At 40.6% G+C, this 21993-nt stretch overlaps 1 protein-coding gene across 3 annotated transcripts in view; it reads right to left on the bottom strand.

Annotated features, from left to right (window-relative positions):
* Positions 1–784: 784 nt before the first annotated feature.
* PPARG (peroxisome proliferator activated receptor gamma) overlaps positions 785–21993 on the bottom strand; it is a 53158-nt gene continuing 31949 nt past the window's right edge. For all 3 annotated transcript variants that reach the window (XM_066195570.1, XM_066195568.1, XM_066195569.1), the window contains exons 2-7: positions 21416–21643; positions 19117–19286; positions 16971–17109; positions 12244–12443; positions 8606–9056; positions 785–1700 (exon numbers count right to left, since the gene is read on the bottom strand). In XM_066195570.1, the coding sequence (XP_066051667.1) occupies positions 1453–1700; positions 8606–9056; positions 12244–12443; positions 16971–17109; positions 19117–19286; positions 21416–21635 (1428 nt within the window). In that variant the 5' untranslated portion in view covers positions 21636–21643 and the 3' untranslated portion in view covers positions 785–1452. The remainder of the gene's footprint in view (positions 1701–8605; positions 9057–12243; positions 12444–16970; positions 17110–19116; positions 19287–21415; positions 21644–21993) is intronic.

The raw sequence follows: 21993 nt of genomic DNA on the forward strand, positions 1-21993 counted from the left end.
TTAGGAGCAAAGCCAATTTCTACTCCCTGAAGGTTCTACTCACACCTACATCACCTCTTTGTCCACTCAGGGATCACCTTCTCTCAGTTTAAGGCACATTTTTTGCTACATAATAGAATATAGTCATGGGGAGGAAACCAAGGATATTGGGGACCTCTCCTTATTTTGATATAAAAGTTACAAAAAGTGGCATTTTCCCCCAGTATTGCCTCTTCTGGTCCACCACTGTGGGATTTAGTCAGGGGTCACATTCACAAACTCTCAAATGTGGGCAGGTGAAATGTGAATCTCTCACCTCGGTACCAAGAATACCCCAAAATGACGTTGTTAGGAAATTTATCTCCTGTTAAATTTGCTGGCTCTGCTGTGCTCTGCTCCCTGTGGAACTCTTAGGTGACATTATAAGGCAACACATGCAAGAAAACCAATGACAAGAGCAGGAACGCCTCCCAGCATCTTTGGATGAACATCCAGAGTTCAAGTCCAACTCAGGTTGCAGGGTTTCCATCACAGCTCCATCTTTACACAAGAATTAGTCCAAACCTTGCTTTTGTTTTGGAGTTAATTTGTCACAACATTGCCAATTTTGGCCGTTGTCCAATGGCAGCTTATCAAATAACTGGGGAAGGTCTCGGGCCAAGAGGTTTGTACCAACCTATTCCAGCTCAGTTCTGGCTGCTGTGGGGTGGGAATTGGAGGAGCTGCTGCTCCACCTCTCTCAATCTTGCACGAGCAGAGGAATCAGAAGGACTCTGTTTCCTAAGAGTGCACATTCCTTCCTTAATTAACTCTTGAAATGGCATCTAATTTTTCAGTTTGCCCACAGATGAGTGGCCTGATTTTTCCTCACACCAAGCCCCCTTTACAGAGCTCTGTCCGTGTCAAATCTTACTGTGGAAGGCACGAACATTTTCAGACCTGAAAATATTCAAATCTTACAGTGGAAGGCACAAACATTTTCAGACCTGACACTTCTCCCTTTGGCCTTTGAAACTCTCCTGGGAAGTTACACTAATCTGGGACTAAATCTTTGTTTTTGCTCTTGCCTCGGGAGCACAAAAATCGAACGTTAATACTTCAAACATTTCCCTGGAAATGTTCAAGGAGAAAGGTTTTTATTTAGCTGAAAATTTAACTGCATGCTCGAGTGAAGCATCGATCATACTTGGAACAAGCGATTTTAAGAAATAACGTAGTTTAAAAAATTAATTCTGAAAATACTGCCAACAATTTCATGATATAGATACTTTTAATATTAAAAGTAAATTGTAAATGTGTCTTTATAAACAATATGCATAAAATAGATCTGCTATACTAAGCTCTCTCTTCTTAAATGCTGTTTCACAGTAATTTCTTAGGTACGCAAAGTTTTGTGTTTTTTTTTTCCCTCAAAGAGATAGTGCAATCTGAAGAACATACATCATGTCAGGGGATTAAGAACTGCTCTGCTCATTAATACAAGTCCTTGTAGATCTCCTGGAGCAGTGGGTGGAGGCTCATGTCCGTCTCGGTTTTCTTGATGACCTGCAGGAGCTGCACGTGCTCCGTGACGATCTGCCTGAGGTCCGTCATTTTCTGCAGCAGCTTTGCAAACAGCTGCGAGGACTCGGGGTGGTTCAGCTTCAGCTGCAGCTCCAGGGCTTGCAAAAGGTTGTCCTGGATGTCCTCAATGGGTTTCACATTTAACAACCCTGGGCGGTCTGGGGGGAAAAAGGAAAAATGGGTTGTGAGTTTCTCAGCGTCATAACATTGATCTCGCGCATTGATTTCTTACACCTTGCTTAACAAATTCAGGGGGCATTTCTTGGGCGCTGCCTGACCATCAGGTAGTTTCTGAGATTTTACTGGGATTGGCTCAGAGGGGTTTTAGGACTTGTCTTGGAAACATTTCCACTGGGTGGTCTCGGAAAAGAAAGGGTTGTGAGTTTATGAACATCGTAACATCAATCTGTGCATTGATTTCTTACACATTTCTCAGCAAATTCAGCTGGCATTTTCTGGGAGCTGCCTGACCATCAGGTGGTTTGTAAGATTTCCCTGGGACTTGCTCAGAGGGGTTTTAGAACTGGTTTTATGCTCTAGAACTAGGTTTATACTCCACTACAGTGGATTTTCCACAGTAAACTGGGAGTGTGTGGGGAAAAAAGAGTGAGATAGTTGAGGGATAAACAATCTGTATCAGGTAGTTCACTTCTAGAAAATCAACATATACACTGATGGATTTGTGTGTAGCTGCTGCCACTAAAAATGTTTCCTGCTGGGGTGGATGTGAACCCAACAAAATTTAAAAAAAAAAAAAAAGGCATCAACTCAATGTCTGCAGTTTATTTGATTCTCCAGCACCGAAAGCTAATGAAATCTTGAATGTCTAAGCAATAAAAGCTGCTTAACTTTGTTAAACCCTCACATATGACAATGACCACCATGAATTTGATACTGCCAAAATACTTCATCCTGGGTAACACATCCCAAATATCATAATACATCGTGAAAAGAGTCAATAATTTAAATACAGTTTGCTGTGTAGCTACGAAATTAATTTCATAGGTTGATCAATAAAAAGCAGTGCCTACTGCAAGCCTTAAATCTCTTCCCCAAGGCAATAATTCCATTTCAGCAAGGACGAGAGGCTGATCTCTATTAAAAACATAAAAAATAAGCTGTTATTTCCTGTGATCTTGGTAACCTTTCTGAGCACCGAGTTCTCCTGGCTCAGCTCGACTCGTGCTGTGCACTGGCAAAAAGGCTGAGAGAAAACAAAGCTCTTTATAAGTACATCGTGGCTTTACTTATTTTACATGGGGAAAAAAAAAACCTGCAGCGTAAACTAAAAGGCAAAGCTGGCAGGAAAACCAGTGAGTGCACAGCCGTGAACACAAGGGTCACAGATCAAGAAAAGATACACAGCTCTCCAAGAGGTGAGGTTTAGGCAGAGTGTTTCAAAGATAAGAATGAAAGTAATTTGGAATGTGAACCTGGATATTTGTTTGTCAATGTGCTTGTCTTGCAGGCATCATTCATTTATCCCATTCAACTAATCACCCCATAAAATTTGGTTCTGAAAGCCTTGGAGTAAATATAACAAAAGGTTATATTATATTATATTATATTATATTATATTATATTATATTATATTATATTATATTATATTATATTACATTATATTCTATTTAAAAATATAATATAACATTATGTATAAATATGATATTATTAATATATATGCAATATATATATTTATATATATTTTTTTTAATGTAAGCAAATTTTTAAAGGATACCTAAAGAATTTTTGATAAATGTTAGATGTTTATTTTTTCGATTACCTGAGTGCATTGCATGGGCTGCAGAATCGAGTTGACATCTTTCTGAAACTTGCCAAATTTCAGCCCTTCAGAGCTGGAAAATCAGCATACACTCTAATGGATTTGTGTGTAGCTGCTGCCACTAAAAATGTTTCCCGCTAAGGTGGATATGAACCCATCAAAATTAAAAAAAAAAAGGAAGGCATCAACTCAATGTCTGCAGTTTATTTGATTCTCCAGCACCGAAAGCTAATGAAATGTTGAATGTCTAAGCAATGGAAGCTGCTGAACTTTGGTAAATGGTTTGTTTGATTTGGGGCTGGGATAGCTTTAAATTTTCCCTGTGTGTTGCAGCTGAACTCTGAGCTAGCTGGGCATGACTCAGTGTGCAGGGACAGAAAAAATCAGAGAGCACAAAGAGGTGGCCTCGATCTCCTCTGAGATTCATCTCCCTTTGCCCTCTGCTCCTGTGGGATGGGAGTTTTTTTGGGGTGTGAGTTTTTCAGGAGCGAATCCCAAATTCAAATGCTGTGCTCCGGAATCCAGGAGGAAACTCCTCTGGGTCTGGAATTTATCCTCTTACCCCTGAATTTGGGTGCCTGAGGTCAGTTGGAGTTCAGTGGGACTGCAGTGGCTAAAATCCTGAAACCCCTCGAAAAACCCCAATCTGCTGATTTTCTAACGACCCAGTGGAAGCAGAGGCAGAAAAGATGACTCTGACAAAAGCCGAGGAGATCATCGGATGTTATTTTTAAATAAGCCAATTCAAGAGGAAGGAAAATTCCCATTGAAGGCAAGAGAGATTTTTCATGAATGAGAACTTCAGGATATGGGCAGTGTTTTTTGGGTGTTGACAGTTTGCTGTATTTTCTCAGTAAAATCCTCTTCCAGAGGAAAATGCTGCTTCTGTTCCAAGAAACTTATCTAAACCAGGAAAAAAAGGAAACAAGAGGCAAAAGCTTAAACATCCAGCTATTATGGTATATTTCAAGCTGTTGAAATGCTCTTAGATATATATATATATATATATATGTAAATGCTCCAGATGAATTTGGTTTTGTGCCAAAAGGTGAGTTTTGTGCAGAGGTATGTGCCTTGCAGTAAAAAGGAAAATGCCAGGAGAGCACCACAGTTCCCTGTTATTTATTATGCTTCTTTATTCACATTTTCTTTATGTTTTCACTCATTGTCCTACAGTTGGTTTGAAAACTGTGCAGGAAACTTCTCAGTCAGAAAATGTTCACAGTGGCTGGGAAAGGCCAATAACCCCAAAGTTCTGAGTGCCAGCAGTACCACTGGGTGTAAATCGATATTCTATACAGTCTCGGGGGAAAATACTTTATTTCTTTATTTCCTTACTTATTTGGTTGCCTCTTTCACATCCCTAACAATAATTACAATCTTTTTTACCTGTTCCACACATGTGAAATTTGCCACCTGCATGTCTTTACATTTCATTATCTTTGAATAAATGCATTTGGCATTGAAATGCACATTCTAAAATCTCAGTTTCTAAAATTTCAGTAATAAACAGACAAAGATCTGGCTGAGGGAACACGTGCACTCCTCCTTTTTTCTTTTGCTGAGGCAGATGTGACTCATCAGTTTGAGGTTTGTCTTCTGAGACTGTCACATGTGTTGGAGCCACCAGGACTTTGGTTCAGTGAGGATCTGCAGCTCTTGCTCTGATTACAAAGCATTTCTTTGTTCTGACACAGTGCAGGATTTGTGTGGCAGTGAAATAGGAACTACTCCTTGGTGACAGTCAGTGATAAAACTTCAGATTTGGCTGATCTGAGAATGCAGCAAAATGATTGAATACAGTATTTAACACCAGGAGCAGGGACTCGGGGCTTAAAAATTAGGGTCAAAACAACACTGAGAACAGAAAAATGACTTTAGAAACTTCTCTGGACTTAAACACCAGTTTGACAGACAGAGTGTGGGTCTTTACAGGGATACTCTGCCCCAAATATTCCTGTACCCAAATATTCCTGTACCCAAATATTCCTGTATCCAACCACTGCAGAAGATAACACACAACAATTCGAGTCCATCCTTGCTACACAATTCCCTTTTGAGCTTTTTCTTTGTTTGACAACAGCCTGCTTGAGTGAGTTTGCTCCGTTCCTAGATGTGAATTGCCCCAATAAGGCTTGGAGGGTTTTCTTTCCTGCCCAAACAGAGGCATCCAACCTGTTCTCCCCAAACCTTCTTGTGACAGAGCTCATTTTCAGCTCAGGTGGATGGGATCTTTTTAAAAGATGCTTCAGTTCTTTTTCATGTATAGCAGAGCACTCACTGCTGACTGAGGATGAACCTCAGTGGCACAGAGGAAGAATGTCTCCTGAAAAAACGCTTTCCAAATCTCATTTAGCCAAAGTGTGTCTTTTACAGTCACCACAACTGGGAGATGTTGTAGTGAGGGTTTGGTGCTGCTGTTGATGGCCGAAAGCATTTCTGTTGTACAAACAAGAAATCCTACACTCAGACACATTCTCTCTCTGATCAGCATTAAAACCAGAATACATGACTTTGTTTGCCATTTACTTTGCTTTACAGCACCAACAGTGAGAGCAGCTCTCCAAAAAGGAGTTCAGAGAAACATTTGGAATAGCTGAGGCAGAGAGAGGCTGCACTGAGCAGCTCAGGAACAATAAAACCAACTGTGGCAGTGGGAGTATTTTCCATCTGTTGCTATTACAGTTAATTTGTCAGCTCCTTATGGCTGTGCTTTGGGCTTTTTGCCTTCTTTAGATAACATGCAAAAAGCAGCTGTTTGGTTATCAAAAGGCTGAAGAGTTTTATAGGATTTGTGGCAAATTCCAAACACTTCCCAACGAGAAGCTTTCTACGTGTGATGTTCCAGCTGGAATTATCTTCCCCTTTCCCTTCTCCTCTTCTGTTAGAGCTGCACAAGAGCCAGCCCCCCGGGAGCCAGAAGAATTAGCATAATTTCACTAGGTAGTAACAGATCCACTGACATTCAGAGCCCCTGGCTGGGATCTTTTTGGGTTTCACAAACTGGTTTTCTGTTAGAGACGTTTGTACATGGGATTTGGTGAAGGCATTTCAGCTTTGCAGGATTCCTGCAGCAACGCAAGTCCTCGAGGTGCTCTCGTTTTGAAATCCCGTTCCCAGTGAAATCATCCTGCTGTATTCAAATGGTTCTTACAGAAATCCAATTTTGCAAGGGTGTAGCTCTTCAGAAACGTCTCAGACAGCTGAGAAATAGGACTCAGTTTTATACCACACGAGATATTTTAATCCTTATATAGAATCCTTATATAGAATGCTTCCAGTTCAATAGATATCATATCTGGCTGTAAATTCTATGATAAAAGCTTTCTTTAATCAGCAATAAAGCTTAATTTTTTTCAAAACATAAACTTTTTTTTTTTCAAGCAGCTATCACGCTTTTTGGAAAGAAAAAAGAAGCTCTGAAAAAAGATAGGGAGGTCTTTGTTATCAAGAAATTAAAGGATCTTCCTGGAAAGGACTGATTTATATTTATATGGATTTATTTGTCTCTATAGATTTGTTTCAGAGTTTTGCTCCAGTTACTTGATTCAAATTCATTAATTCTTTACAGGTCCATGTTTACAAATTATTCTGGAGAAAAAGGAGACATGCTGATAAATCTGGTTCAACACAGTTAATTATTCAATTAATATTATTCTTCATATTATTATTAATGTCATTATTCATTAACAATGATTCACATACAACGCAGTTAACTATTGTAAGTGAATCACTGTCCTCCTGCAATCTAAAATGTGAGACTGGTCACATCATTCCTATTTCCTCTGCTGGAAACCAAACACTGCTGAGGGCAGGGCTTTGCAGAACACAAGTTCCCTTTTTGCAGTTAGAATTTTGAGAGGCCTTTTTCTCATCTGCCACATTTCATTATACTAAAAACCACAAAATATCGGCATGTTTGGAGCAGTGCCCTGACAGGCCTGGACCATCTCTCCTCTCTCACCAAAACCAACTAAAAATACAGCAGCAAGGTGTTTTCCTTCCTGAGTTAATGCAGATTCCTCAGGAATCAAGCGCAAGGAAATTTCTGGGAGGAATTCCTGTTGGAAGCGGAATTAGTGGGATAAATTATATTGTGACCCCTTCTTTTCCCTGACTGAAACACAGTGCCAGGAGGAACTGGAGGTGATTTTAAATGCAGTTACACCTCAGAGTGCCCTCCCAGCAGCTGGGCTGCTTTTAGAACAATAGCAGGAGGTTGTGTTTGATTGCTGAAATGTAATTTAATAACAAAATTCTCGGTGTCGCTCCGCAGAGGAGCCAAATCCGGAGCATTCAGCACATTCCTGCCGTGGATATGTGCAGCTCCACCTTGGGCCAAAATACACACAAATCAGGAGGGCAAGATTTTATTTGTGCAACATCACTGCCTTGGGAGTGTTGGCCAAAGCAACAGAGCTTCGATGTGCCTGAAATGTGTCTGAGGGTGTCTGAGTGAAATAAATCCTGGTAGGCATCACTAATTCATGGGACAGAATGGTGACATCACCCCAGGAGCAGAGGACACTCGGCCTGAAAAGCTGCAGAAAAGTTGGGATTCGGTGTTTGTTCAGTGAGGTGTTGGATGTGGGCAGTCTGATACCTGGGATTGCAGGTTCATGCTTTGCCCAAAGTGGGATGTATGAAAATAAAGCAGAGCAGCTGAGGAAAGCTGAAGAAACACATTATGCCTGACTGGTTTTTTTTTTAGGAGACCATAATTTTCCTGACAAATGCATTTCCCCCTCCTTCTAAAGGCAAATAAAACCTTGCAGAAAGGAAAGAGCAATGAAAAGCACCATAACCTGGTAAGCCCAATGCCACCTATCCCTTTGGAATTGTGCTGGAGCCAAAGCTATTTGTGTTCAATTAGCAAGCCACACAATCTAATTGCAGGTTCAAAAAAACAAACAAAAAAAACCCCCCAAAAACAAAACCACCAAAAAACCCCAAAACACACACACACACACACACACAAATCTGCTGCAGAATTTTAGCAGAATTCCACCCTTCCTGTTTTCCAAAAGATAGCTCTGATTTTTGTTTTCTGCCTAAATGAGCTGATGACTCAGCAGGCACTTCCAGCTCCATCACTGATATCGGGGCATTTCCATTTTCAGTTTCTGTCTGAAACCCAATAAAGGGCAAACAACGTAAAGGAAATTTGAAAACAACTAAAAAAGCTCAGTGTAAATGCACTCCCACCCTGCAGTGCTGTTTGGGCAGGAGTTCAAAGTGCCAATTCTATCCTCTAAAACCCCATATAAATAAGAGAGCACTCACCTCCACTTAGGATAATGACAGCTATAAATATTGCCAGGTCACTGTCGTCTAATTCCAGTGCATTGAACTTCACAGCAAACTCAAACTTGGGCTCCATAAAGTCACAAAAAGGTTTCCTCAGGCTCTTCAGGAACTCCCTCGTCATGAACCCCTGTCCGTCGGATATGAGAACCCCGTCCTTGTTCATCAGAGAGGCCAGCAGGGTGTAGATGATCTCGTGCACCCCGTACTTCAGGAGAGTCACTTGGTCGTTGAGGTCGAGGTTGACGAATCCCGGGATGTTCTTGGCGAACTCCGTGATCTCCTGCACGGCCTCCACGGAGCGGAACTGGCAGCGCTGGAAGATGCGGATGGCCACCTCCTTGTTCTCCTCCTGCAGGGGGGACACGTGCTTGCACTTGATCTGGTCCTCCCCCATCATTAAAGAGTTCATGTCGTAAATAACGAAGGGCTGGAAACAAAAGGAAATCCCGGTTACTCCCAAATGGCCTTTCCAAGAGCGCCCAATGCCTGAGAGACCCAAAGAGAGCTCAGCAGCAGCCCCTCAGACATCCCTGAGGAACCCATCAAGGATTCCCCAAAAAGGTCTCGAGGAACCTATTAAGGGTCCCCCAAATAGTTAAAATTGTCCTGAGAAACCTATCAAGGGTTCCCCAAATAAATTGTCCTGAAGAACCTATTAAGGGTCCCCAAAATGTTAAATTGTCCTGAGGAACCTATCAATGGTTCCCCATCATGCCCTAGGCTGAAGGCATCACCCAAATAGTTAAATTGTCCTGAGGAACCTGTCAAGGGCTCCCCAAATATTTAATTAGCCTAAACCTATAAAAACAAATATCCTCACAATGCTAAAATGATTTACAGAAAGGGCAAGTAAAGGTTGTTGGGGGTGGGGGGGGAAGAATATTATTTTAAAGTGTCTAGAGTTTTGCCTTTTACTTTGTTTGCTTTATGTTTTAGAAAATGTTCTGTAGTTCATGTTCATTCAAAGTTTGGAATGTTTAAGAAAAGGCTAAAATGATACTACTTTAACCTGAATTCTGACAGCTTCTAAAAAAGAGAAAGAGCATCTAATGAGTGTAAAGGAACCTTCATTTTGTTTTCTAGAAAGACAGAGAATATTCCCATTTTGATTCCTGTGTTTACTTTCATGTTCCTTTCATGTTCTATCCTAGGAAACACTGCAAGTAGCATCAACTTTATGGTATTGATTACCTGATAAACGAAAACTTTTGCTGTTAACTCCTTTAAAAATAACAACTTTAGGATATATTTAAACCCCCTCAACTTGTCTTTGGGAAAGAACAAACAAATACCATGCTACAAACCACAATTCAGAACACAGGGATGAGGTTGAAATAAACTCAACTGGAACAAATCAATTTTGAAAGCAGCTTAGAAAAAGTAGTGCCAGAATACTTTCATTAGGATCTGGAAACAAACTGTTCCAGAATATGCAAAAAGAAGCTCCTGGGTTTAAAGAAGTGGTTATGTGAGGATTTCTCAAATTCATTGGAAGAATCTTTCCCTCTGAGGATTAATGACTGAATAGTTCATTGCTGCACTGAACAAATCCCACTGATCTGAATAGGTTTGTTAACATACTTGATTAATTAATTAAAATAACGAGGGATTGTACTCCAACAATTGGACTAACGAGACAAGTTTTAAAATTGAAGGTCATTTACGATTGCAGATTCTACTCTGCAATTATAGGGATTCTCGTGGGTTTATATTTACAGCTCCAGACCACGACATTCCAGCAGGGACAGTGTGAGGGATTAAATTATCTTCCCACTTGCATTGAGGATTGCAGGGTGAAACTGAAACAACAAACACACTGCACTGAGAAAAGCCAGGAGGAGAAGGAATTTTTCAGGTAATGATATTTTGGCAGCAGCAAAACCATTAAATACCTATCTGCACATGTGGATATGCGCACACATGGAACAGTGGAGTAACAAGGCAGCGGAAGATGCTTTTTAAATGCATATTTTGGTTCTAGCAGGTCATTTCTTTCTGTTCTTTCTAGTGGGAGCACCAAGTACAAGAAAAAGTCTTTGTTGGTCCATGTCCACGTGCTTTAAAAAGCCTGTATTACACCACCAGCCTGTTCATGATAGATGAAAATCAAGAAAAAGTTCAAAATAGCCAAAGATTTTTTTTTTTTAATAATATAAGGATTCAGATGAACTTGAGAGTAGAATCTTATGTCCCAGGAGATGATGAATAACACATTCTAGTTTTTCTCTTGAATATCCAAACATTTTAAATTAATTCAGATCATACAGCAACTAAAAAATAACACAAATTTAAACTATGCCCATAGTAAACACTCTGCTGCTCCAGAGCACCAAATCCATTGATAAAAACATAAAAGTTGTAACCATTAAATGCCGAGTGCCACTCTTTCATTGGTATTTTCAAAAAAGGCTTGAAAATTGGCAGCACTGAAGAGCTGGATTCTGTCTACTGGTTTATTGCTGTTTCTAATGTGCCAACATTTAAAAAATTCCAAGCAAAAAGGAGAATTAATTGATGCAATTCTACATTTACTTGGGGAGAATTGCAGTGGTGGAGCTTTCAGGCATGAGCAGCCTGCACATCAGCTTCTGCAGAATAAATGAACTTAGCTAATTCAAACTTAATAGAAAAGGTTACTCACATTGTAAGTGCCTGCCACATCTAAAGCTTTTGTGTGAGGCGTACAACCAATTTCTGGACAACACCAAAATTATTATTTTAATTGTCCTTAAGGAAAGGAAGAAATACCTTTTTGGAGCCTGAAATACCTCTGAGTTCTTCGCTGTCTTTGAGATTATTAGGGAAAATAAAATACAGTCTCTGTTGTAATCCTGACAATAAAATCTCTGCCCGTGGTTCTAGAAGGTACATCAAGCTAAGAGTTACAAGCTTTGGAAAGCTATTTTGTTCTTTAGGTATTAAAATACTGTTATCAAAATGGCCAGGTATTATTTATCCTCCTCTTGCTTTTTATGCATTTTTAAATTTTTTTAATGCATTTTTAGATTTTTATGCATTGCAAATGAAGTTTCCAAGGCAACCCACAAGCCCCACTTATCACTATTCCTTACTTTTCCAAGATTTTCCTGTCCATTCTCCTAAAATTCCAACTGTACCAACACGGGGCACTGATGTGACCTGGGATAACCCAGGGAAAAGCAGGAATTCATTAGAGCATCCCAAGCAGGAGCATCACAGCTCAGCCTCGTGGCTGGGATCTTTTGGCACTTAGGAAAAGGGATATTCCTCAGGGAACAGCAATTCCTGACAGCTCCAGAGCCACCCTAACCAGATAGTGTGGGAGATAACCTCCGGGCAAGGAGAAGGAAAACGGGAAGAGAGGATCAGGGAATACAAAAAGGTCAAGGTGACCTTCAAATTCTTGTCCCGGTTTCAAGTATTTGATTAGGTGAACTTGGAGTTTTTTCAAATAATGTTTACTTATTCTATCCAAAAACATTTCCTGTGTTTCAGGCACAGCTTGAAACGTGTAACAGCAAAGTGGGGTGGCTTTTTTAGGTTCAACGTTCTGTATTTTTTTTTAAGAGCGTTGTCAGCTTGGCAAATCGTTTACTGGGAAAAAAGGAAGGAACAAAAGAGAAGAGGGAACTGACTGATTTGTCTGTGGTCTTTCCTGTCAGGATGGCCCTCGCCTTGGCTTTGGTCAGAGGGAAGGACTTGATGTAGGAGTCGTACAGGTGCTTGGCCAGCGCCCGCAGGTCGGCGGACTCGGGGTTCAGCTGGTCGATGTCGCTGGAGATCTCGGCCAGCAGCTTCTCCTTCTCCGCCTGCGGCATCCGCCCGAACCTGATGGCTGAGGAGCACAAGAGTTACAAACAAAAAAGCACACTGAAGTGGTTTTTCTGCCACCTTTCTGCACCTCATTTGAATTTTTTTGTCGCCTTTCGGGTGCCTGACGCTTTGTGTTACCCAGGCAGGGAAAGAGGGTTTGCTGCAGTCATTTGGGCAAAACAGCTTACAAGAAATGCAAACAAATCTCAAAGAGGAAATCACCTCTGTGGCCATTAGAATACCTCGCTTAGAAATGCAGAAAGCCGCCAGTCAGCTGTTGGTGAAACTCCCCTCCCTGGGTTCTACCTCCAATCCACACAAAATGCAAAGGATATTTAAGATATGAAAGTTCTCTTGGAACTTCAAGGAGCCCTCTATTCTTTTGGGCAAATCACCGCACAGATCTGAGGTTCTTAATTTGTTTAGAAACAAAACCCGCACACACCTTGCAGTAATAAATTCCTAAACAGTCCAGCAGAATTTAACGTAGCAAAATGTTAATTTAAGAGTTAAGGAATGGGGAAGAAGCTGGAATAAAAAGCTGGAAAAGGCTGAGTTGTTCATGGTACCTCTGTGGATGTGCAGCATTGAAAAAAAACCAGGAAATGGCTCTACCTCATCGTATGAGCTCAAAAATGCTCAAATCTCCTCTGCACCTCCTGCTTTTCCGTCCATGTCCTTCCTATCCAAGACTATTTATTCATATGGGGGCTGGCTGGAGAATGTTTCAAATGAGCCATCAAAATCAAGACTGATTTATCACAGGGTGCTTCAGTAAACAGAATTTATTTTGTTTTATGAAAACAAAACAGAACAAAAGAGCATCCAAACAAAAAACGGAAGGAAGACATCAAGGTTTGCATTTTGGCCCTAGGGGGAAATAGAAATATTATGAATATTTTTTCAGTGATTGGTGTGTTCCTTGGATGAAGGAAAAGTGCTGCTAGGATCATATAGAGATAATTTTACCGGGGATGTTTATCTTGGAAACAAGCAGCCACTTTTCCATGAGTTTGCTGCAATGGGCAAACAGGACATTTTTTTCACAAGAATAAATTATTGTGCCAGAACAGATCACCCCTCTCCATTTTTCTTTTATTATATTTATTGATCAGTTGTCTTATTTCAGAGCTGTAGAAACAAAGCTGTTTATTTTTGTGACTGAACTCCTCTTTCAGCAGCCCCAGTCTGTGAGTGACACGTGCTGGATATTTCAGAGTTACTTGGGTGTCCTTTATATTAAATTACCCTGACCATCAGCAGGGAATGGTTCTGCTGTGGGGCTGTTCCTGAGAGCTGAGGTTTGCAAAAGCAGGTTCAGAACCTGGAATCCCACTGGCAGGAGACTCCATCCCATCAAAAGAAAAGGTGATCAGGGCCCAAATGTATTTAAATATAACATTTCATTATAAAGCATATTTTAAATATACCAACTCATTAACAACAAGGAGCATTGTGAATCAAGCATTCCTGCCTTACAATTTCATAGATACAGGATTTATTTTTTCATAGAATAAATTATTCTGAATTTATTTAGAATATATTTTATTGGTGAGATGCAGCAGATTCTGTTCAATGTGTAAGCAGCCAAAATTTGGAGGAAAATCAATTTTGTGGGACTAGCCTAGCAGGTAAAATTCCTTGTCACTGTCATTTCCAGGGGGCTGAGACAAAAATCAGGGAGGGGTCAGGCAGTGAGAGGTTTATGGGAGGAACTGGGAAAGGGGGATTTTGGATGAGAGGAGAAGGAAGGGCTGATGATGATGATGATGATGCCACTTCCAAAGGTTAGGCTGGGGAAAGGAGAGCCTGGGGAGAGATCAATGGGAATGGGAAAAGCCTGGGAGAGCTCTGGGAGCCGAGAGGGGCTCAGGGGGCAGCTCCTCTCCCAGCAATGCCAGACTCTGCCAGTTTGGGCAGGATCTTGCAGCTGGGACGTGGATTTCTCCCTTTCCTTTGGCAGCTCCTTCTTCTCCTTGCATTTCCAGCATTCTCCAAACGTCAGGGACAGAAAGCCAGCAGTGAGCACAGTCAGTCCCTCATGCTGCATTCTGTCCTTTGGCTTTCTGTGCAAGAACTGCAATATTTATCCTCACCCCAGGTTTTACTGCTTGGAGAAGTTACATGTGAAAAAGATGATTTTTATGGACTGTTCTGTAGGGCCACTGCTCTTCTGACAGTCTGGATTATTCCTGGGCATAAAGGAGAGCCCAAATAGCCCATAAATACAGTTTGTCACATTAGAAAACACAGGGTAAAGCCAGGCGGGATACCTGGCTGATTTTAGTGGAGATGTGCCCAGATTGAGCAATCCCCTGCTCCCAGAACTGATGACAAAGACATGGCCATGTGTTCTTTTTTTCCCATTCCAGTAGCTGGGTTAATACCAGCAGTACTTTTAGCAGAAGAGAACAAAATAAATGACATTTTAATACTAAAAAGAACCTTTTTTTCTGCTCAGTGGCACTTCAGAACAAAATCTGCACAACTCAGGGTTAAGCCCAGAGCAGCACTTGTGGCTGGAGAAGGAAAGGAAAACAATATTCCAAGCATGAGAACACCACTGTCTTTTTTAACCTTTAGCCAAGTGGTATGGAGCATTTCTACGTGAAAAAATGTGGCTGTAGCTGCTGAGTGTCTCCTTGCAGTGCCCCTTTTGTGCTGATCATTTTGCAACAATGCATCCACACAAGGGCAGGCACAGGCTGCAACCCTCAGGCACAAATAACCCACATTCTGCTCCAAAGCATTTCCAATTCTGATAATTTCCCTCCCCGAGTGGCAGAAGTGTAATCTGGAGATGTAACATCAAAACGTGCCTCAGTGTCACTGGTGAACCCCCCTGGCTCTACCTCCAATCTCCAGAAAATGTAAAGAATATTTAAGATATTAAAGTTCTGCTGGCTTAGGGTAGGAACTTGGGTAGGAACACCTCCAGTGTTGCATTTCTTAATGCTTCTGGGTCCTCAAAGCTGACATTCAGTTCTTTTTTTATAAATTGATTTATAAGCTTTGAAGGAGCGAGGGTGTTTTGTGCAAGGCAACGTAACCAGAGAGGGCAAAATAAAGAAGGGAAGCGTAGAAGGCAAAGTTTGAATAGAAACACTGAGTCCTTGTTGGGAGAACTCCTGGTTGGAGCAAAGGAAAATGTTCTTTGGAGCCCTGGGGCAAATGGCTTTGTCCCTTTTTATGCCTTTCTCAACTCCCAGAACCTTGTTGGTGCCACGGCTTCTGCCTGGCAGTGGCCAAAGAGGGAAAAATGCAGGTGAAATGTGAATTTTAAAGCTGTTCTAGATGTTGTAAGCCAGAGAGAATGGTCTGGGCCATCCCTTCCTGATGGAACTGTCCATGGATCCCACGGACACAACTGGGAGCTGCCAGGCCAGGGGAGAATTTGGCATGCACCTTGAAAATAATAATAATAAAAAACCCTCCTGAATTACTATGAAAATACCCACAGTAGCATTTCAAAATTAGATTTATTTTTAAGTGTTACTGTTGCATCCCAGGAATTTGAAAACAGTATTTTGTATTAGCAAAACATTTCCCAGACCAATTTATATTCAGTGCATGTATTAACTTTGCAAACCACAGTCCAGCTTTCCTCTTGGGGACAGCACACTCATTTTTTATATTGAAAATAATGAAAGTTCTAAAAAAACCACAGAGAAATTATTTTCCCAGTCATGTTTGCAATTCTTTACCCTTAGAATTACATAAGTCTCTGTGTTATGACATTTAATTCCTGTTTTTACTCGGCTTTGCCAAAGCAAGGCAAGAAAGAATCTTCATTATGTCCCTTCTGCCCAAACATTCTGAACTATTTCCACATGAATTGCTCTGTTAATTTTAAAGTTCAGAGGGATTTTCTTCTCGAGCAGCATTGTGATATTCTTCATGCCATTATTTATGGTAAAGAAGACAACCACAGATGTGGGTGTCCCAGGAAGGAGGAGGACAGGGATTTTTAGAAGCGTACAATTCATGAAAATGAATATTTTCATTTCAATTCTGTTGTGTTTCAGGACGAGAAGTGCTAACTCAGTGATGCCAACAGCCCTTGGTAAGTGACCTGTGCAGCAAATTCAAGCTGCCGTTATTCACAGAGCTTCAGATTCTCTAATCCATATTTCAGAATTAAGTTTTTGGCTTCCAGGAAAGGCATCTTGAGCTCCAGCAGGCAAAAGGGTCTGGTCAGAAAAGAGGAGAGTGAAGTGCAAAATAGCAGTAAACATGAGGAATACGTTCAGGAAGAAACAGCAATTACATAAGGAATGTATTCAAGAGGAACCACCAATGAGCAGGAATGATGGAGAGTAAAACCAACTCATGTCACATTATAGAATAAAGCAAGGAAAGCAAATCTCCACCTATCTGATTTTGGCCTTAACGCCATCTCAAATCATTGAGAGGCTCCTAAAGCCAGGGCAATCTCTCTGACACCTATTTCTAAGCTGGAGATGTGGGCATTCCAGCAGCACGTTCAGCGGTTGTGTTGATGTTGCGTGCTGTTTTCCAGATGGAAACTTGAAACTCCACGTGCACTCACCATTGTGTGACATTCCAACGGCCAGGCACTTCTGAAACCTGCAGTACTGACATTTATTCCTGCTTTTCTTATGGATCCGGCAGTTCAGGTCGCATCTGTCGTAAATTAGCTTTAACCTGATTGTTCTTCGAAAAAAGCCCTGCAGGAGAAAGAAAGAAAGAAAAAAAAACAACATGGAAAAGGATGCCGGAAACTGCCAGGGCCATCCTGGCCCTTCTCCACCCATCCAGAACACCTGCCAGGTGGATTTCCAAAGGAAGCCAAGCTCCTGTTACCTCCTCTCTTCTCCTGGGCTGCTCTAATCTGTTGTTTCAGTTTGACAGAGGGATAAAATTCTCCAGAAGCTGGAGAAGCTTTAGGGGATCGTTGGGGTTTAAAGGACATTAGGGATGTAATTTAAGAGCACAACTCCAAAGGAAGCAAAGCTCCGTTTGTCCCACTGCTCGTGGGACAATTATTACCAACCAAACATGACATTTTCAAAATTTAAAGTTCGCTACCGATGTAGAAAATTGGTTGTAAACAATGGCAAACCAAAAATTCTGCCCACAGCAGTTCAATTTCTAGTAAATGAAAATGGTTCTGGGTTATTTCACTTTTGACAGTTTGAAGACGCTTTTTTTTTGATCAGTCATAATTAATTAAAAAAGTTCATCTAGAGTTATCACTCCTTTGTCCTTGTAAAAATTATTTTTTCCTCACAGGGAATAATAACAGTAAAAGCATAATGCCAACTTTTATTTCTATAATTAACTGTAATTTAAATAATATACTTTGTACTTATTGCTTTGTGTGTGTTCCTAATTCACTGTTAAGAATTTTATTTAAGCTCTGGATTGGTTCTTTCCTTTTAGTTATTTTCCTCAAGATGCTGAAGATGGAGAAGATGGGAATTTCACATTAATGTTTCTCTTTGAACTCAATGAATTATTAATGATTTGATTCTCTGACATTTCTTCTCTCATTCTTGAGGACTGCAATTTTTTACACCGTTCATTTGTCCTTTGCATGTCATAAACCCTAAATATCACTGGCATTAAAAAATCTGTGGGGTTTCAAAGCAGAAAGCACATTCCTCAAGACCATCAGACTTCTCTGCGGTCACCTAAAATGTGTGAAATGGGTAAAGAATCTCGAATTAATGACAAGAACAGAGCCTGAATTTTAATTGCTCAAAGTTTTGGTTGTGGGCATGAGTTTGCTCTGGCTGCGTTCTAAAAATTCGGATTTTTTGCACATGACCTTCAAGGCAGCAGGAATGAAATCTGCTTGCATGATGGAAAAGAAGGAGAAAAAATCCACAAAAAAATTCGAATAAATCAATAACACCAACAAGAAAAAAAGCAAGCTAGGTTTGTTTTTTTTTTTTATAAAAAGTTAGCCAAAAAAGCAAGCAGGCGTTACCTGTTTATTAAGCCATAAATTATATGCAGGGAAAATTGACTTAAAGAAATTGACTTTTTTCTTTTTTTTTAATAGCACAAAAGTGTGATTTTACCAAGTGGTTATTCAGATGAACATGATGCCAAACGTTGAGGAAAGCAACAAGAAAAAAGCAAGCTAGGTTTTAAACACCTCCTGCTTTTTAAGCTGTAACTTATACACGGGAAAAACGATGTAAAGAGATTGATGTAAAAAAATTGACGTAAAGAAACTGACTTTAAAAAAAAAAAAAAAAGCCCAAAAGTGTGATTTTACCAAGTGATTATTTAGATGAAAATGATGTCAAATGTTCAGGGAGATGCTCTTCTGGCAGCTCACCTTGCAGCATTTTAGTGTGCCCTGCACTAAAAATTTGAATACATTGATAAGAAAAAAATGGGGGAAACTGACATAAAGAAATTGACTTAAAAAAAAACAAAACAAAACAAAAAAGTGTAAAAGAATGATTGTAAAAAGTGGTTATTTAGATGAAAATACTGTGAAATGTTGAGGGAGATTCTTTTTTGGGAGCTCACCGTGCAGCCCTTGAAGGCGTGCCCCCCGCACTAAAAATTTGAATTGATGAATAAGAAAAACACTGGGAAAACTGATGTAAAGAAATTGATATTTTTTTTTAAATGCTCAAAAATGTGATTTAACCAAGTGATTATTGAGATGAAAAAGGTGTGAAATGTTGAGGGGGGATGCTGTTTTGGGAGCTCACCTTGCAGCCCTCGCAGGCGTGCACGCCGTAGTGGAAGCCGGAGGCTTTGTCCCCGCACACGCGGCACTCGATGGCCATCAGCGAGTTGGTCGCCTCCTCGTGAGGTTTGTTGTACAGCTGCACCTTCTCTGAGAAGTAGGGTGGGGAGGGAGGCTCCATCTTGATGGCACCTGTGGGAAGAGTGAAGTGATAAACTCTGATTTTTCACAGTCACTCGGGTGTCCTGTATATTAAATTACCCTGACCACCGGCGGGGAATGGTTCTGTTGTGGGGCTGCCCCTGAGAGCTGAGGTTTGCACAAGCAGGTTCAGAACCTGGAATCCCACTGGCAGGAGACTCCATCCCATCAAAAGAATAGCTGATCAGGACTCAAATGTATTTTAGGGTTAATAAAATTCTAAATTTATAGCCTCATTATAAAGTATATTTTAAATAGAACAATTCATTAACAACAAGGAGCGTTGCGAATCAAGCCCTCCTATCTTACAATTTCATAGACATAGGATTTATTTTTTCATAGAATAAATTATTCTAGATTTATGGATTCATGGAGGAAGCAGCGAGTAATAACCTCGAGGCATCCCAGGGTTGTTGGGATGTTGGGATTTGCTGCACAGCAAAGCCAGCAGCAGGCAAAGGCTGCAAAAGGAGCTGCAGCTGCATTTCAGGGGCTGGAAAAGCTGGAAGGGGCAGATCCTGATGGAGAAAGTGCAATGCAGATCCAGCTTTCAGCTCTGTGGTGTGAGATGGTTTAAAGAAAGGGATATTAAAAATTAATGTATTTCAGTACATTTGTATTTATTGCAGTACATTTGTATTTATGCATTTCAGTTTTATTTGTAGTAATATCTGTATTAATTCAGTTTTATTTGTGTTAATGTATTTCAGTACATGTATGGAGAACTCAGGCTTTACTCAGTCTCTACCTGGTTTATTCCTTTAAGGTGTTGAAAAATCCTACAGGAGATGGGCTGGAGTGTCTAATCTACTTTAAAACATATTCAAGTGTCTAATAGAGCTATATATTGACTAATATATTATTCAATTGATATATATATATATATATATATATATATATATATATATATAGTAGTGGACATTTCAAGAGATTTAGCTCTCTCCTGGGGAAAACTGTTGAACTTGGGTGCAGTTTAGAGATAAATGTTCTCTTCTGAAAGTTTCTAATTGAGAGAGCAATTTCTAATATTTAACGAGCTCAAACAAGCAAATATGTCTTTAAATCGATCATCACTGATCATAGAGAGAGCTGTGACATTTGAGTGTTGCATTACGTGATGTAAGAGAGCATTAACGAAGGTGAATATTTTTATTTTTCCAGATTGGTAATACTATACAAACTAGAAAGATTTATTCCTATATAAACTGGGAAGAAATCATCTAGAGTTTAGATGAGGATTTATGGCATTTAAACTCTGCTGCACTCTTTAAAACTACTTGGCATTAAAGTGTTATGAATATTTCTAATTATACAAAAGAAAAATAAATGACCACCTGGAAAAATGTCCATTCATTTATTGCAGTAGTAGTGCAGAGATACACCGCCAAAATTAAATACCGCCAATTTCCCCAGCAACAATTCCCCGAAAGAGCTCTTGCACAGATTACTACAAGTAAAAGTGAGGTCACATCCAAGCAGAAGCAGATCCTCAAAAGAGGACAAAACCTCACATTCCAACCCTGAGCAGGAATGCAGCGACAATTTATTTAGGAGTAGGCCACTTCCTTTCCTAAAAGGAGGATTTAGTGTCATTTTGTCAGTGTGAATTGTGAGAGAGCAGCATGTTTCACAGCGAGTAAATAATCCAGGAGCTGTGACAGAGTTGTAGCACTGCTGTGGCTCAGGTGGAGCCGATGTTTCTACTCCATCCCCTTCGGAGGCTGGCTGGAATTTAAAAGCTGCACATATTAATAATTCAAATGCTCTCTCTATGCTGGGCATTCTTCAATATTCAGGGTGTTTATTCGGCATGGTGGGCACTGAGCTTCAAGCTGCACACGAGGTACAGGAGACAATGGGGGGCTTCATGTGTCTAACAAAATGTAATTTTGGATACTTTAGGACACCTTTCCTAAACTCCAGCTGCTGCTGTGGCAAGGGGAAGGTCTGCAATGGGGATTTCCTTTTTTCTCTCTGCCCTGCAAGGTGATCCCTGCTGGCACAGGAGATCTGAATTCCAAATCTATGAATTCTAACCCCAAATTTGCCGCTCGCACGTGTTCCAGGGAATGGAGGGGACGTGGACATGAGGGAAACCCTTCAGAAGAGGCAAAGCTTACTTTGGCAATCCTGGAGTTTGATATCATATTTATAATCCAGGCCTGACTGCTCAGCTCTGGCAAGGGGAAGATCTTCGTAGTGCGGGGAGGAAATGCTGGAGAAGTCCACGGTGGTGAAGGGCTTGATGTCAAAGGAGTGCGTGTGCTCGTCCATGGCTGACAGATCCACGGGGCTGATTCCAAAATTCATGGGCCAAAACGGCATTTCTGTGTCAACCATTGTAACCCCTGCAAACAACAAGAAAAAGACATTTGGAGAAGGACTTTATCTCCAATTTGTTCAGCCCCAAGCTGAGGTCCGAGTGTCCCATCTTCACAGGCTTGAGATGAAAACATTAACTCCACCTCTCCATAGCATGCACATCAACAAAATCAAGAGCCTTCCACAAATAATTCACATTTTTGCAATTTCTAAGCACCATTCTTCCCAAGGGCCTGAAAATCTCAAAGATTTTCATATTAAGGAAAAAAACCCCAAAGTAGCTGGTATTAAATAGTGGTGGTTTTCCTCCAAACAACCAGAAATATTTGAAAACTGTGCTCATCCGAGTTGGCCAAAAAGTTTCATCCCAGTCTTG

The sequence above is a fragment of the Chamaea fasciata genome, unplaced genomic scaffold (genome assembly GCF_029207755.1).
Source record: "Chamaea fasciata isolate MVZ Bird 193981 ecotype frontalis unplaced genomic scaffold, bChaFas1.0.hap1 SCAF_13, whole genome shotgun sequence".
Taxonomy (NCBI): Eukaryota; Metazoa; Chordata; class Aves; order Passeriformes; family Sylviidae; genus Chamaea; species Chamaea fasciata.